At 41.7% G+C, this 16626-nt stretch overlaps 1 protein-coding gene across 5 annotated transcripts in view; it reads right to left on the reverse strand.

Annotated features, from left to right (window-relative positions):
- The window catches only part of GRM8 (glutamate metabotropic receptor 8), a 687726-nt gene that overhangs the window by 375629 nt on the left and 295471 nt on the right, over window positions 1-16626 (reverse strand). For all 5 annotated transcript variants that reach the window (XM_048499900.1, XM_048499895.1, XM_048499896.1 and 2 more), the window contains exons 4-5: window positions 2366-2501; window positions 1018-1172 (exon numbers count right to left, since the gene is read on the reverse strand). In XM_048499900.1, the coding sequence (XP_048355857.1) occupies window positions 1018-1172; window positions 2366-2501 (291 nt within the window). The remainder of the gene's footprint in view (window positions 1-1017; window positions 1173-2365; window positions 2502-16626) is intronic.

Below are 16626 nucleotides of genomic sequence, written 5' to 3' on the forward strand. Positions count from 1 at the left end.
TTTCATTTTTGAAGATGGGGACAACACTTGCCGACTCCCAGTCTACTATCCCATGACTAGTGAGCAGGAAATGGCTAAAACAACTTTTAGCATGAAACAACACCATGTAGAGATATGGCTTCGCCCCTCCCTTTTCTCTCCCCCGCCCTTCTCCAACCAGGCACCAGAGATCTGGAGGACCTGACTGGAGGGCAGAAAATGCAGTGTGCCTAGCAACACCGGTAGAGGGAGCCAAAAAGGGGTGGTAATATAAAAACAGGCAGAAACCTGTGTGGGGGTCTTCTTTTGGTCTTTGCTTCTTTGTTCTGAGGAGAGAAGGGCTCTTGCCTGAGTTGAGAAGACAGCGGCCATTTCCTAGGCCGTGTGAACAGCCAAGTGGCAACTGTTTAAGCTCTGAGGACATACCTTACTTTCCACCATCGATTAGGCAGGGTATGTAATAGTGATAGGGAAAGGGGATTGGGATTCGCGTTTTGTCTCCTTTTATTTGGTATTCCTTGCTTATCTGGTGTGGTGCCAAAAGGTTCTTGTGATTGTTCTATTGCTAATAAATACTTCCTTTTCAAACCTTACATTTGGTGAACAGTTCTCTCACGTATGCCCCACTGATTTGGACACGCTATTTGAATCAGAAACTGAGGCAGAGGCCTTGCAACAGGTAAGCTGGGAAATCCTGGCCTTTCCCAGTGAGCAGTCCTCAAAGGATCAGGTGGTGGCAGCATACCCTGAGAGAAAGATAGCCCTCTCCAGGGAAAAGTTGGTAACCCCTGGGAGAGCGCAGAGTGCGAAATAGGGCCTGCCAGCCATAAGCAAGCTTGTTTTGCCACAGCATGAAACACCACCCAAAAGCTGCACTACCCAAGGAAAATGAGCATGTGAGGCTCAACTATGTGGCACCAAACCAAAGTTTGGCCTTATGTATAAATTGGCCCAAAATCTCCAGTACCATCATCCATTGTACTATGTTCAGAGTACCTAAAAATTTAATCTTTACTAGGACAGAAGATACAGTCTTACCATCAATGGAAGCTCTTTTGGGCAAAATGGTGACAGCTCCTTCTGCAATCTCCTCTTGCTGATAAACAGGTGAAATTTTAGACCCCCAACTGTCTGACCCTATCCAAAGGAAATGCCCAGTTTGATTGGTTTTCTTGGCTGCTTCTAATATTCGCCTATAAATAAACAAAAAACATAATCCCACCAAAAATTGTTAATGTTAGGAGACCCATGTAATTGGTTATTTTTTTACCCAATGCAACCCCTTTTTTATGATATGGCAAAGGGTGTGCATTTGGGGCATACCTTGCTTTTAATCAGTTTTGGTCTCTATGCTATAAACTATAGATACCAATATGGATACTCAGCTAAAACCAAAAACTGCCATGATATCCTCCGTGACATGGAAATTATTGTGGAGTTTCAGTGGGACAGGAATCACCAAATATCATGGAACTGTTACTAAATTTACCAGTGTCTGAGGACCGCAAGAGATTGTACTTTGCCTTCAAGCCTGAAGCCCACTAAAGCAATCAACACATATGAGTAAAAATATTATTTTCAATAGAAGGAGAATAAGAGTTTGAATTTATATCCCCTTTTTCTCTCCTGCAAGGAGACTCAAAGGGGCTTGCAATCTCCTTTCCCTTCCCTCCTCACAACAAACACCCCATGAGGTAGGTGGGGCTGAGAGCGTTCCGAAGAACTGTGACTCGCTTAAGGTCACCCAGCTGGCATGTGTTGGAGTGCACAAACTAATCTGGTTCACCAGATAAGCCACGAAAATCAAAACTAAAATAGGAGTGCAATGTGTATCATACTGTATCAAAAACGCACTGTACCCAGGCTGATAAGTGGACTGTATTTCTGATAATTCTCAGAACCATGACAAATTGAATTGCTATGTAGATACAATCTTCTTATTGCCCTTATTTTTCTGTTATCTAAGTACATAAATTCTTATACTTCTGTATTCTAAATCAATATTAAGAACAGTTGGCAATCCTAATGTATAATGTTACATGATGTTATTTACAGTAAAATATGTATGCTTAAACATTAGAGTGTATATACTGAACTGAATAAGTTGATTTAGAACACAGAAGTATTAGAATGTATGCACTTAGATAACAGAAAAATAAGGGCAATAAGAAGATTGTATCTACATAGCAATTCAGTTTGTCATGGTTCTGAGAATTATCAGAAATACAGTACACTTATCACCAGATAAGCCTCTACAGCTCAAGTGGCAGAGCGGAGAATCAAACCCAGTTCCCTAGATTAGAGTGCACCTGTTCTTAACCACTACACCATGCTGGCAATAGCAAGTTGTCCATTCCACACAAGACTAAAATAGAGATAGAAGCACCTGATATCATCCTCGTTTGCAAACATGATTACAGCACGAGCATTAGGAGTGTCCATCAAACGACGGATAAGCTTGTCAAATTCTCCTGGTCTTGGTTCACGGGGGATTTTTAAGGATTGAGCAATGCAAACGCCACCTAGGAAGGGGAAGAAAGAAAAGCAAATGAATGCAAATTTGTAAAATACTGTTGTCATATAATTCCCATATTAACAAGTAGATGTATATATTATTGTTTAGCAAAAACTATTTTGGAAATGTACACTTGCAGCTGTTATATGGCCACTGCCATCCATCAACACAAAATCTTACATGGCTATCAAAGAACTCAAATTCCTAATTTTTTAAAAAAAATGTTACTGACATATTTATGATAGAACAATACCTTTATGTACAGAATTCTAGTGTTCAATATTTCTCTTGTAGGGCCGAGCACTGTGATTTATTAATCATGATGGTAAGTATGAGAGTAAGTTAATAAACTTTTTGTTGGCTACAGCCTAGTGACAGTAAACTTGTTCACTTCTCCTGGGAATGACACTCTTAACTATTCAAATTGCTATCTCAACATTAAACATCTTAAAGTTTTATATTATTTGCAAATGAAAAAGCATAAGCCCACTGAATATATTTCTACATTCCTTCCAGAGGTGGAGCTAACTGTGACCTTTAAGATTTTGATTACCTTGCAAGAAAGAGATTTTTAAAGGTGTTATCTAATGAATTCAACTTACAAGACTGTAAGACCTCTAGAGAACTAATACATAGGGAGCATTAAACACCATTCAACCTTTTGGAAACACAGTGCTTGAAGACCATGCCTCATGTAGCATGGTTATTAATGGACTGAAAGAGCAATCCAAAACAGTTATACCCTTCTATTTCCACTGAAAGCAATGGGCTTAGAAAGGCAAAGCTCTCCTAAAGGACTACAGTGTTTCATTGCTATGGAAGGAAGTTTCAAACTATTGAGTGTTTTGTCAGTGGCCCAAAAACAGTCCTAGGAGACTCAACTGGATTGATGTTTTCAAAATTAGTTTGAAGAAACTAACATCACACTTTTCTTCACATAGAAGTGTGAAGAGGTTTCTGGGGATCAAAAGTTGCCTCTGTAACTTGAACTGAACAACAAATTGTAACTTATTCAAGCTATACAGGCCAGTAGACTTCCAAAAAGACAAAACTGAAGACAGATACTAAACCCAAACTGAAGCAGTAACCAAATGGAGTATCACCACCTATTGGTTGGTGGTGATGTTTACAGAATTATTACAATATTATTATTAATCATGCAATTGTGTTCAAATGTTTTGAAGTAAGATCACCCTTCTAAATTTGCTCATCTTTTCTGGACCTGCTTGAAAAGTAACCATATACTATTTACCTTTTTCCAGCAAAAAAAGGCAAGAATGGCACATCAATTACTACTGGAGAAATATACCTACTTTTTCTTTTCTGGATTTATAAATATATAGCATTAGTGACAGACTATTTTTCACAGCCAGTGAACATACTTCACAGAGGCAAGTCTAAACCTGCCACTGAGTTTCACAAGGTCTCTTCTAGCATACCCCTTTCTTCCAGCTTCCCCTCCTGGACTTGCAACCCTTCTGTAAGAGTATCTGACGTACAATTTGAGAACCATTATAATAATGAGTAACTGTGTGGCAACAGTGAGGTCAATAATCCCATACTAGGGATTATTAATAACCTACACACACCTTTTCATCCTATTATGTACCCATTCCTCTGCTCAATAAAATGAACAAAGGAATTTCAACATGTTCCAAATTTATTTGGGAAGCAAAATTATTATTTTAATAAGATTTGTAAAATGCAATATCCTATCAGCAGCCCAACCTTATTGTTTAAGATTTCTGGGAAAGTGTTTGTATTTTAAGGTATTCATAGGATTTTAGACCTATTCTCTTTCTTCCTCCTCATGGAGCTATAATATCATCCTAATTCAGAAAGCCTCTTTCCTTGATAATGAAGTCAGGGCTGCTAAAGGAGAAGGGACTAGTCACACACCATGTGATCCAGCTCAGGGACATAGTCAGAAAAATATAATAGGTATGTAGTCAAGCACTGAGCCAGCTGTGCTATAAGTATCTGTCTCTAAAGGTGGCTTTGAACATACATGTTGGGACTTATTTTGACTCTGGTATTTATTGAATAAAATAGTCCTCAATCCAACAATGTTCCCCACTCCCAAAGCTTCTTCACCCTGCTACATCTAACAGAAGTGTCAGGAGCTGGGTTTAGAAACTTATGTATGACCTCTACCACTAGGGAACACTCCTTCCTTAAGTTCATTTTGGACCACGCTTGTCATTTCTAACCTTAATGTATTTTGTTGAGCTTTCTACCTACTGATGTAATATTATACATTCTCGTTCAATTATCTTCACGTGGACTGGGTTATCTTTGTGTGTCTGATCTTGGGAAAATATAGATCCACTACCCATTTGAATTGCTCTACATTGGATGGTGCCTCCTTCTGAGTCTGAAAAGGATTCTGGGGTGTCATCCATTTGAAAAGGCAGGTTAGCATGAATGTATTTAAATAATCTTGAATAACAAGCTTAGCCATTCTGACACACAGTCAATCAGATAAAGAGATCAGCTATTTTGGAATTAATGGAGCTTCAAAAACTGACAATACACACTTTGGGAAATATTGAACAGATGTACTGATACTTTTTTGTTACCCAAGTATTCAGGGCTCAGTGAGAAAAATGGTCTCAGAAAAGAACATTAAGCTTTCAAGCATCCTCTAAAATCATCCATGCACAGGAAAGAAAACTGATTCTTAAAGAACAGTGACAGGAGAAGGACATGTTACCTCATAAATTTTACAAATAGAATTTTCACCTATTACCAGTCATGCAGTGGCTTTTAAAGAAAACCATTTTCCTTGCATATAATAGATCCTGAAAAGTTACAAATATGTATCTATTACATACTGCATTCTGCTGTGGTTAAAGAATGGATATCCAGGAATGTACCCTCCCTCCGCTCCTCCCCCCCCCCAAAAAAAAATCTGCAGTATCTGAATAGTTATTTTCATACAGTTTAATGGCTCAAGAAAAACACCACTTCCAACATTAGAACAGTTCATTCCATCATAACTACACTGGGCAATTTAGCATTTCTCTGCTGAAGAATGTTTTTGACACTAATAGGAACAAATCAAAATGCACTTCAGCCTTCCCCCTAACATCCATAATAAATTCTGCAAGCTCTCTCCTGACAAACAAATTTGCTATATCTTTCTATCTGCACACTCTATGCCTAGTGTGTTGAAAACAAGGGACTGTATATTGATTTACTTCCAAAGAATCAACTCTGGAGTGTCTTAAGCAGGGTTTGAAAACATAGTTCACCAATTCTATGATAATCTAACATCAATAATAATAAAAAATAGACAAGAATGGCCTAGTAGATAGGTTTTTGTCCTGAGCAACTAGAACTATTAGGTGATACTGAAACAAGTCACCAGCTAGAAGCCTCAGTTTTCCAGGTAGAAAACAGACATACAAGAAACAATATGTCATACTTGCCTAGTGTATTCCAAGTATGTGAAAACTCTTCACATTTATTATTAGAATCTAATTAGACAATACATTAAACATGCATTGGGTTGGGGAAAACTTGTGATGAATGAGTGACCATTCATTTTTAAGGTGACTGCTTGGTCACTCAAGCACTCACCTTAAAAACAGTGGTGGAATTCAAATCAGCACCCATATGCTCGTATGGAAGTAGAACACGCTTAATCTTTCCCTCCCTTCCCTTCCACCCCACAGCCATTTGCTAGCAGAAAAGCAGCTGGGGGGGGGGGGGAGTGCAAGTTGCTTATTTTACTGCTGGCTCCATATGTCTCCTGGCCAGATACATGAAACCAGCAGTGAGACAAAGAGCCTGATACATGAGCCTTTTCTGTTAGTGAAAGTCCACAGGGTAGAAGGGAGGAAATGTTGAAACACCTCCTTACACTTTGCTGAGCTTGGGAGATGATTTGCCTTCAACCCCCCACTCCCCCCTCTATTTGTTAAGCTGAGTCCTAGGTTTCTCCAACCCATGTTTAACTTATTGTCTAATTAGAGTCTTAGAAATCATTGAACAGCCCTGTAAGTTAGGCTATTGCTTCTTTTGTGTTGCAGATGGAGGTGAGAAGGCAAGCTGAGAGCCTAATAGCTTATCCAAGGCCGTTTCCGCACGGCGGCGGAAATGGCGAGGTCAGCGCATTGCGCGCCGACCCGAAGACGCTGGGACCATCCACACGGACGGTCCTGAGAAGAGGAGGGACGCCGGTGCCGTGGAGCGCCGCCGCCCCGCCGCCCCGGCGTGTCCCTGGGCCTCCGGCGTGTCGCTGAGGCCTGGGGACACGCCCCCAACCTCTTGGCGCCTGCTCCAGCGGCAGAGGCGTGTCCCGAAGGCATGTCGGAGGCGCTAGCGACAAATCTAAGTAAGATGCCGGGTGGGGGAGGCTGATGAAGCAGCTTTACCCGTTCGGCTCGGGCAGCGGCTTCACGGCGGCGTATCCCCAAAAAGAGCGCTTCCCAGCGCTCTGGGAATACGCCGGCTTCAGGCGCTGCAGCTGCGCCCCCTGTGCGAATGGCGGCCTGGAGACGGCGTTTTTACCGTCTTCAGGCTGTCATTTTATGCCCGTGCGGAAACGGCCTAAGGTAAGTCAGGGAGAGACAAATTTATTCAGAAGAGTGGTGCATTTCAAGTCTTTCTTAGCTGTATTTTGAGGTATTCAGACTTTAGATGTGTTCAAACATTCCACCTAGAATGAAAGTTATTTCATGAAAAGGCCACATCTCAGGAATTCTAATTTGAACTGCCTGAGGCAATAATGGAAGAGAGACAGAGAGCAGTTGTGTACCTGACAGGAACCTTGACCAACCAAAACACTTAGCTCATATTAGCACCAAATCAAACAATTCTGATTAGTGGTCCTACCCACGGTAAATATTTCTCCCAATGTGAGGAGACCATGGCTCAGTGATAGAACATCCACTTTGTATACAGGAGGTCATGGCATCTCCAGTTTAAAAGGATCAGATATGTAGGTGACATAAAAAAAACCTTTTCCCTGATACCCTGGAGAGCTGCTGCCAGATCGAATAGACAGTATTGACTTTGATAGATCAGAGGTCTGATTCAGTAGAAAGTGACTTCATACGTTCAGTTTGTGTGTTATTACTACATTAGATTGGAAGCTTTGGAGATTAGATTGGAAGCTTTGGGATATTTTGTTATCTAGGGCCCTTTCCGCATGGGCCAATAACAGCGCCCTAGGGACAGCAAAAATGTCGTCCCTAGGGAGCTATTCACATTGGGGGGGCGCAGCTGCATTGCAGCCGTGCCGCCCTCGCTCCCCCCCCAGCGGCGCGAAGCTGCTGTTTCCCAACAGTTTTTGGGAAACAGTGGCTTCCAACCACTGCCGTTCTGGAAGGTGCCATCCCCCCCCCCCTTTTCCAAATGCCTTACCATGTCCTCCAGCCTCTGGCGCGTCGCACAGGCCAGGGGACACACACCCCTGCCCTGCGACTTCCAAGTTGCCGCGCAGGGCAGGGGGGGGGGTGTCTCCTGGCCTGTGCGACGCGCCGGAGGCCGGAGGACACGGTAAGGCGTTTGGGGGATGGTGCAGCCTGCGCGGAGGCTGCGCCGTCTTCCCCACCGCAACCGGGACCATTCATACGAACGGTCCTGGGGGGGTTGGGTCGGCATCATGTACGCCGACCCAACCCCCAGCATGGCCGTGCGGAAACGGCCTAGGTCTGAAAGCATGTTTGTTATCTAGGTCTGAAAGGTCTGAAAAACACACAAACACATATATAGCACATACAGCACATACATTTATCCAATTATAAATGGTGCATGATCTGCTCATGGGGACACTTGAGTAATCCAATCATGCCAGCATATTGTGCACACATTCAACCAGTCACCATGCTAAAGAGCAGTTGATAATCAGTGCGACCGCAGTTGCTGCTCAGGATGGGCTGGAAGGAGTCCCAAGGTCAGCCCTGGTAAGGGCGGAAAGAGGCAGACAGGAGTCGTGGCGCTTGCCCCGCGACGTCATCAAAGAGTGGGCTGGCCTGAACATATAAAGGCTGAGGTCAGCCTTTGTGCCAGCCATGTGCTCAGCGACTTGGTTGCTTGCCTCTCCCTATAATGCTTTGGATTTTGTTAATGCATGATTCTTTGTCATAGCCATTTGTGGTTTGGCGCCTGGGTATTGATCTTAAAGGGCCAAAGGAGGGGAGCTAGGGAGCTGCTGACAGGGAAAGCTACGGCAAGAGACCGACCATCCAGCTGAGCATTACGTCAACGGGATGTTCTCGCAAGAGGCCGACTGCCCAGCGGAACTTCACAGCAGAGCAGAGCTCCAGTAAGAGGCCAACTGCCTGCTGGAACTCCGCGGCCATGTCACAGAACAGATCAAAATACCATGCTGCGCCTCACGCTTCTGATTGTATAATAAATTGATGGCTACGGCCAAATATTTACCCAGCCAGAGAGTGTAGTGTGGTTATTGGGTCAAAGACTCCAACCCAGGGTGGTCCCACCCTCAGACGGCAACAGCTACCAACTGTGCAGGTACAAAACAACTTAAAATTCTGCCAGTTTTAAATCGCTAGCAAATTACCAGTATGCTGATACAGGGAGCTCTGTCGCTGTGAGAAAGGGATGTTTGATTTTTGATTGTCTTATTTGCAAAAAAAACCAACCCTCTCTACTAGGAATACATTATTGCCAGAGTTATTTGCTCCTGAAAAAGCAGAATCTTTTGGCTAGTTCCCTTCCCCTATTTATGGCAGACTCAGCAGTTGTTCTAACACCAGCAGCTTGCACCTACAGACTTGTCAAATGAGAAGTGGTCTCCAGTGCTCCTGCTGAAAAGCCTTTTTAAAGAAATGGAGAAAGACTACAAACTAGCTGATATTTGAAAGCCTTTAAGCCCAGTCCATTCTTTATCCTAATTTATCTTCAATAAATAAGAGGAAAATAGTTAAAAAATGAGCAGAAAGATTCTGTAAACTAATGTAATAACAAAAAACCTCCTCGCCCTTATGACTGCCCACATGATCTGAATACCAAACCCCCTTATGATAGGGCCTAATCTATGTACATAATTAAATGTGTTCATGGATCAGGCCCCTTTATTGGGGCAGGACCTAACCCACACCCACAACTGAGTGTGTTTATGAATCAGTCCCTCCTGCTGAAGTGATAACCTCATACACACAAATGTCTCAAGCTTGCTCACTCAACTGTGTACTATCTCTGTGTGCCTCTCCTCCCCCTCCCTCCTTTCACAGTTTCCTGATTTGCATCAAACAAAAGATTGTTATGGTGCCCAAATCAGATGAAACATCAAACTGCAATCTGTCCTTTCGCTCAAAAACTAGGGTTCTACACCATGGTTTATAGCCAAAGAACAAATTAGTTTGCTGTCTGTCCAGTTCAGATATCATGACCAACTATGCAAATCCTCAATATCTATGCCAAGTATGACAGGATGCATGAACCAGAAGGATTTGCCATAATGACAAATCACACTTCGCCATTTCCTATAAATACGTCCAGTCTATCATGGAGTTTGTTACTATCAATTCTAATATCCAGTCATATATCCGCATACCTTTTATCAAGACTGCTGTTGAGCCGACTAAAATATCAGTGCTACTTATGAATTAAAATTTCAAATTGCCACACCACAAGGGAATATTTGAAGATGAATTGCTCTGATAAATATGGGCTTGTGTGTGCAAAATTATTGCAGTTCACCATTGTACTACTTAAAAATGTGATCTTATTCAACTAATAGAAGAAATCCTCGTTTAGAATCCCACTAAACTTGAAAAAACTCTCACTAACTTTACATAGCTGGTGGAAACTTGCTAGTAAGGCTATCAGTGCTTTTAAAAAGCTGCACAAGATAGACTGTTTTTTAAAGATCAGTTTCAATAGAAGTGACATTATCTACAGAGTCATTATTTCATTTGATCACTATTCAAAAAGAAAAGGAATGCTTATGTATTTTCCTTCTGGATTTAAACTGCTAGAACAGGTTTATGTGATGTGGCCCTAAAACAACTTTAATACAACTTGCTTTAGTGCTACTTAAACTATAAATATATACTGGGAACATGGGTTTTATTTGTTTGGTAGGCCAATGAATGTTAAACACTTTTAAGACCCATTGACATCACCCATTTAAATATGACTCTATTCAGAAGTCACAACAGAGGTTTGCGCCTTATGGGCACTAGTGAAACTTGTTCTTATGGTCTCCTCAGTTTCCTCCTCTCCTTGGATATTTAATATAAGTGAAAACTTCCAGATTTTGGAAACCTTGGCCAATTTTGGAAACCTTGGCCAATATGTTACTTCACCCTTCAATAGTAAATTTGCCTCCCTTTCATATGGGGCAAGTGGTGTGAATTGCACACTGCTGTTGCCCCTGCCTCTGTAGCTTTTTTTTCAGTGCAGGAGTAACACATTTCCTTGCAAATAGCACTCTCTTGCCATAGGTTTCTGCTTTTGCCATGACATGTTGGCTGTGGGTGTTTCTACATCTACAAAATTTGCATGGGGAATTAGCATGGGGAAGTTGTATTGCACCTGCGTGGATCAGTGTCCTGATACGCCCTTTCTTCACTCGTCATAAACCATCTAGCATTCTTTACCCCAAAGGTTTTTTTGGCTTCTTCGTGGTGGGGGGGGGGGGGCTCCATTACCTTTCCTTTCTGTAGTTGTTGTCACAATTCTATGTCAACTTATGCCTTTAAAAAAACACATTCTTAAATTTCAGAGCAACAATATATTTAAACATCTATATTCCAAGGCACATTTCCTCAAGGAATATCTTCATGAACTCTTGCACACTGACTGGGCAGTATGGGCAGGTGCATTTCTGAAAAAGAAAAAGAGTTTGGATTTATATCCCACATTTCTCTCCTGTAAGGAGACTCGAGGTGGCTTACAAGCTCTTTTCCCTTCTTCTCCCCACAACAGACACTTTGGCCAATTAAATCGGATGCTTTCTGGACGCTTTCCAACCATGGACATTAATACAAGTAATGGGGCTTTTTCTGCTGGGAAACTGCATTGATCACAAACAAGCATAGGAAAACCTGCCAAGGATTTGAGCAGTTCTGCCAGTAGGACTGGCAGCACTCCACAAACCTGATGGGATGGCGAAAACTCCCAAAGTAGATTTCACAAAATAAGTATTCATATATTTATGTAGCGATCCACTGATGGTCATCAGTTAAACAAAGGGTTTCAAGTTGGGATTGGTGGGATCCCCCCCCCCCCGAGTTAGCACAGGGATGGCGGGTAATGAGCTCTCCAGGGTTGCCAGAAGTCAGCATGGATCCCCAGATCCCCTGAGGAATGGGGATTTTACAGTTGTAATTCACAGATATTTGGCACATTTTTCATGTTATTAGTACATCTATGCATTGATGTAATACAAAATAAAAGAAAAAATAAAATCCACTGAGGACCACTCGACCAGACAGCAGAATAAACATGGATGTTGGCGAGGATGAGGAGAGCTCTGGCCAGAAAAGTGAGAGGAGGGTGGGAGGACACAAGTGTAGGAGGACACTGTTATGCATGGTGAAGAGGAAGAGAGGGAACGATGAGAAAACCCAAAGGAGGCATTGCACATATGTTTATTTTGCCTTCTCTGTGAAGTGGGAAAAAAGGTCAGAGTTTCCCCATACTGGGGAGATGCAGGGCTTCCCCTTCAAAAAGCATGGTTGCTTCAAAGCAGTTGCGTAAGGGAAAATCTAACCAAATCATTTATCAAAGCTCTTGTGTAATTGAAAATCTAATCCGAAGCAAAAGGCTGCTTGAAGTGGGGAACACATCAGTGTGTAATGGGCCCTTGAATCAAATTCTAATGATGAGGTCTGAAAGTAGGCACCTGAAAAAACTGAAGTTCATTACCTTACCCAACATTTTCCAAATTTCAGTTTAATCTCAATTTAGAATCCCAGTTTATTGGAAGTTTTGTTCATCTTTCCTTTCCAAATGCTCCCATGTTTAGCAGCAAAGTGGCAGATTGTTCCTTCAAACAATTTGCTTATCAAAGTTCAAGCAATCTTTTTATCTAAAGCATTTTTATCATATCCACCTCCAAGGAGCTTAGAGCAATGCTTTTACCATAGAGTTTGAGGGGCAATGAATCCTGGAGCATTGTACTGACATGGTAATGTAGTTTTCAGTTATTTGCCAGAAATAATGTCACACCATTGGCACAAAGCAATTCACACTCTCCCTCACACTTCTGTTTGGTGCGAGTCAATGGCTGGCATGGATTTAGATTGGATTTAACACAAAATAAAGCAAAGATGTTCAACAGCAATATGCTTACATGCCTTACAGACCCAAACACACCAGTTACAGCAATGGCCCCCAACCATAAGTGAGGAAGAGCTGACAACAATAAGAATTTTAAATGAGTAGATATAGTTCATCGTACTTGCAAATAGTTTTAATTCCATTAAAATAGATCCATTAAAATAATCTTCCTTCTTTGTATTTAAAATTCTTTGTATTTAAAATTCTTTGTATTTAAAATTTTGCCTTCAGAAGGGATGCAGAGCTTGATTCACAAGTTCTTCTCCACATCGCTGACAAAACATGATGCATCGCTTACATAAATGAACTCCCTCACTATGCAGCCCCAGTATTACAGAAGATAACTCCTAAAACAAACATATTCAATTTGAAACACAGCATGATGGAGCAAGGCTAAGTGAACATATTCTGGGACTTTTAATTTTCCCTTCAGAATTTAGGAGTGCAACCTGCTGATGTTGGATCCACCTATTGAACTGTTAGTGATAGTATAATAAATAGGGAGAAAAGATCAGATTTAGCAGGATCTCAGATGAAGAATACTAATCTGTTTTTCTTTCACATGGTCTCCCACCTCATCCAAGCCAACATTATGATTTTTTTTCAGCAGTGGATAAGATCTAAATCTTATGTTCATTTTGAAGTGTGGTCATTGTTTATGCTGGCTATTCGTCTGGGTTTATATAGGACAGTCGTGTTTCAAGTTGATTTACCCTGACCAGCACCACTACAGCATCAGACACCATAAATCCAGTGTTTCCACAGCCAGCCATTGGCCTGCAGAGGTAAGAAAGTTTCTGAAGATTTGAGGATTGACCTGGGGAGGTCAAAATTGGGGGAGGGGAGCAACCTCAGCAGGGTATAATACCTCCAAAACAATTATTTTCTCTAGGAGATCTGGAGATCAGTTGTAATTCCAGGAAATCTCTAGGTCCCACCTTGAGGTTGGCAACACTACTGCATCCAGACGGATTCTTTCAACCTGTCCTCCTTGTAGCCAGCAGTCTGGCTCCCACCAGCATTCCTTACAACCAGAAAAGATGCAATTGAGCTACCCTCATGAAATTCTTATAGCCCAATCCAAAGGGAGGGAGATCAAATGGATCTCTGGAGCTGATGCAAGCTCACACTGGCATATTTGCCCACCCTGCTGGCTTATTTGGCAAAGGGAAGGAGGCTGGCCCTCAGAGTTGCATCAACATCCAGGAGGATGCTGGAGCAGCTGGGGGATTCTGGGGGCATTCCCGGAGGTGGAACCAATTTTAGTTATTTTCCACCCTGCCTTTGGAGCCAGGAATGACAAGGAAGGACCCTTGGTGTTACAAAAGGGTGGTGTAATTTTTTTTCAGCTTTGGGGACTTTTGAGGTAGCTATGATTTCCCAGAACCTTGCTACCTTGTTGAACCACCTGGAAGCCTTCAGGAGAGGGTGCAGCAGTGTGGCAGCAGTGCCACTCCCAGCCACCCAAGCCTTTTGGATGGAGTTGGCTGTCTCCTATGCTTGCAACATGGGGCCCATTCTCTAAACACTGACCTGCCACTCAGTCAAGCCCGGCAGAGGCCGTTATATGCATTTCACCACGCTCAGCAATCATAGTGCAAACGCAATTGCGACTAATTTTAAGTTATATTAACCAGGGTCAGACTCAATATAATTGTTGTTATGTATGTATCAGATGGCAAGGAGTTTCATCAGTGGCCACCCAATTTGTTACTGTAATGGTGTCCTCCCCACCACCACCCCATAGAGCAAACTATGGATGTTTTGAGTGCGTGAGTAATCTGGATCAATTGAGTACTTTCCACACCAGTGTTACCAGTTCATTAGGGCCAAAGAGGGTAGCATGGGAGCAAAGAGTGGGGAATTCTTAGGAACATCTTTGTGATTTAGGCTGAGCTTCTGTTCCTTTCCTGTTTGCAGATGATTAAGCCTCAGGTTGGCAACAAGTATAAGACTCTGACCAGAAACAGCAGTGGGAGAAATATCACTACTACCAGGTGAAGCTTTTCTTTTCTTCTGTTTATCCTCTTTCCAAGTGTAAATTTGGGCATTGCCAGAAGCATGAGAATTTGAGCATGTGTCATGTGTCAAAGAGCAAGAGCCAAAGGGCTATTGGTTCTAGGACTGTGGCTCATATACCCTTGAATGAATTGAATTCAAGACAAGCCCGTTATAGTTGGTTACTTTCCGTTTCTTACAATTGGATGCTCCTTGTATTTTCACTCTACCTATAAATGTGTTAAGCCACTTTACGTCCCTTAGGCTCCTTCCGCACATGCAAAATAATGTGTTTTCAAACCACTTTCACAGCTGTTTGGAAGTGGATTTTGCTATTCCGCACAGCTTCAAAGAGCACTGAAAGCAGTTTGAAAGTGCATTATTCTGCATGTGCGAATGAGCCATAATGAAGTAAATAAAAGCTTTTGGCCATGTCATGACTCGGATCCAGTGGCCAAGTTAACCAGCTCAGTGGATTCTACATCACCCAAGAATGTTGCCTATTTAATTTATTGTCACATTGATTATCCTTTTCTTGTACTCTCTATTGTAGGTTATTTTAATTTTCCCCTTATGTATTTACTTAAACTGCATTTTTGTAAGCTAATTTAGATTTGATTCTTTAGATTTGATTCTTCACACCAACCATGATTCTGACTAGGGGGGGGATAGGAACAGCCAAACATATATTTGTAGTGCAAAGTTACTGCCTGCCATAGTTGTAGCAGCAACCATACTATAAAGATAATGATTGAATCATATCCTGAGTGCAAGTCTATCTACCATACATTTTTAATGGTAGTGCAGATTGTATTCAGGTAGGTCATGCACTCGACCACATTAATTATCTAAAGTCCCACTCGCCCAATATCTCTGATGGGACAAGGGTAGCAATAAAGTTGGGACAATTTGGAAAAACCAGGGCTCTGAGTTAGCCATCTTAACTGCAGTTCTTTATCTTCCTTTTAATTATTATGTTTAATTGCAGAGAACTCAAGGCAAATTCCCATACATTCAAATTACACTATAAAAGATCCATTTGAATACATTATAAAAATCACCCAATGCAAAGTAACTTGCCCAAACCAGGCAAGACGATAGGTTTAATAATTTAATCTTTTTTAAAAAAGTGATAGAACTCTTGCCTGCTATTATCTAGAAAGATTACAGAGATTAGGGTTTTTTTTTAAAGTGAAACACAGGATAGAATTTAATACCCCTAGGTCCCCTCCAACTCTTTTGTAAAAAGTTACACTAGCAATTATCTTAGTTGTATTTTTTTTCCTCACTGTGTTCTCAAAACATAGTTAGTTTGTTCCCAAACATCCTTCAAAATTGTTTCCTATTCTAAACTGCTCATTTGTGATGCTTGGAGCTTCTCCAACTTTAGCTACACTCTGATAAGGCTACCTCTATGTGCTTGGGTCGATCAACATTTGCATGCTAAAGTCTTTAAGTTGAAGGCAAGAGATATTCAGAGGTGATTTGCCATTGCCTGCCACTGTGGAGAAATGCTGGACTTACTTGGTAGTCTGTCCTCCAAATACTAACCAGGGCAGACCTTGCCTAAGATCTGACAAGATAAGGTTAGTCTGGGCCATTCATGTTAGGGCATATTATTATACTATCTTCAATATCAGTTCCTGCAATTGTAATGTCTACAACTGAGTCATTATATATACACTATAGCATCAGTATTAGAACAGACCTCATTTGAAATACTGTGTTCAGTTCTGGGCACCACAATTCAAGAAGGATATTGACAAGCTGAAGTGTATCCAGAAGAGGTCAGCCAAAATGGTAAAAAGTCTGGAATCCATGTCCTATGAGGACAGACTTAGGGAGCTGGGTATGTTTAGTATAGAGAAGAGGAG

This window comes from Sphaerodactylus townsendi, linkage group LG06 (genome assembly GCF_021028975.2).
Source record: "Sphaerodactylus townsendi isolate TG3544 linkage group LG06, MPM_Stown_v2.3, whole genome shotgun sequence".
Classification (NCBI taxonomy): Eukaryota; Metazoa; Chordata; class Lepidosauria; order Squamata; family Sphaerodactylidae; genus Sphaerodactylus; species Sphaerodactylus townsendi.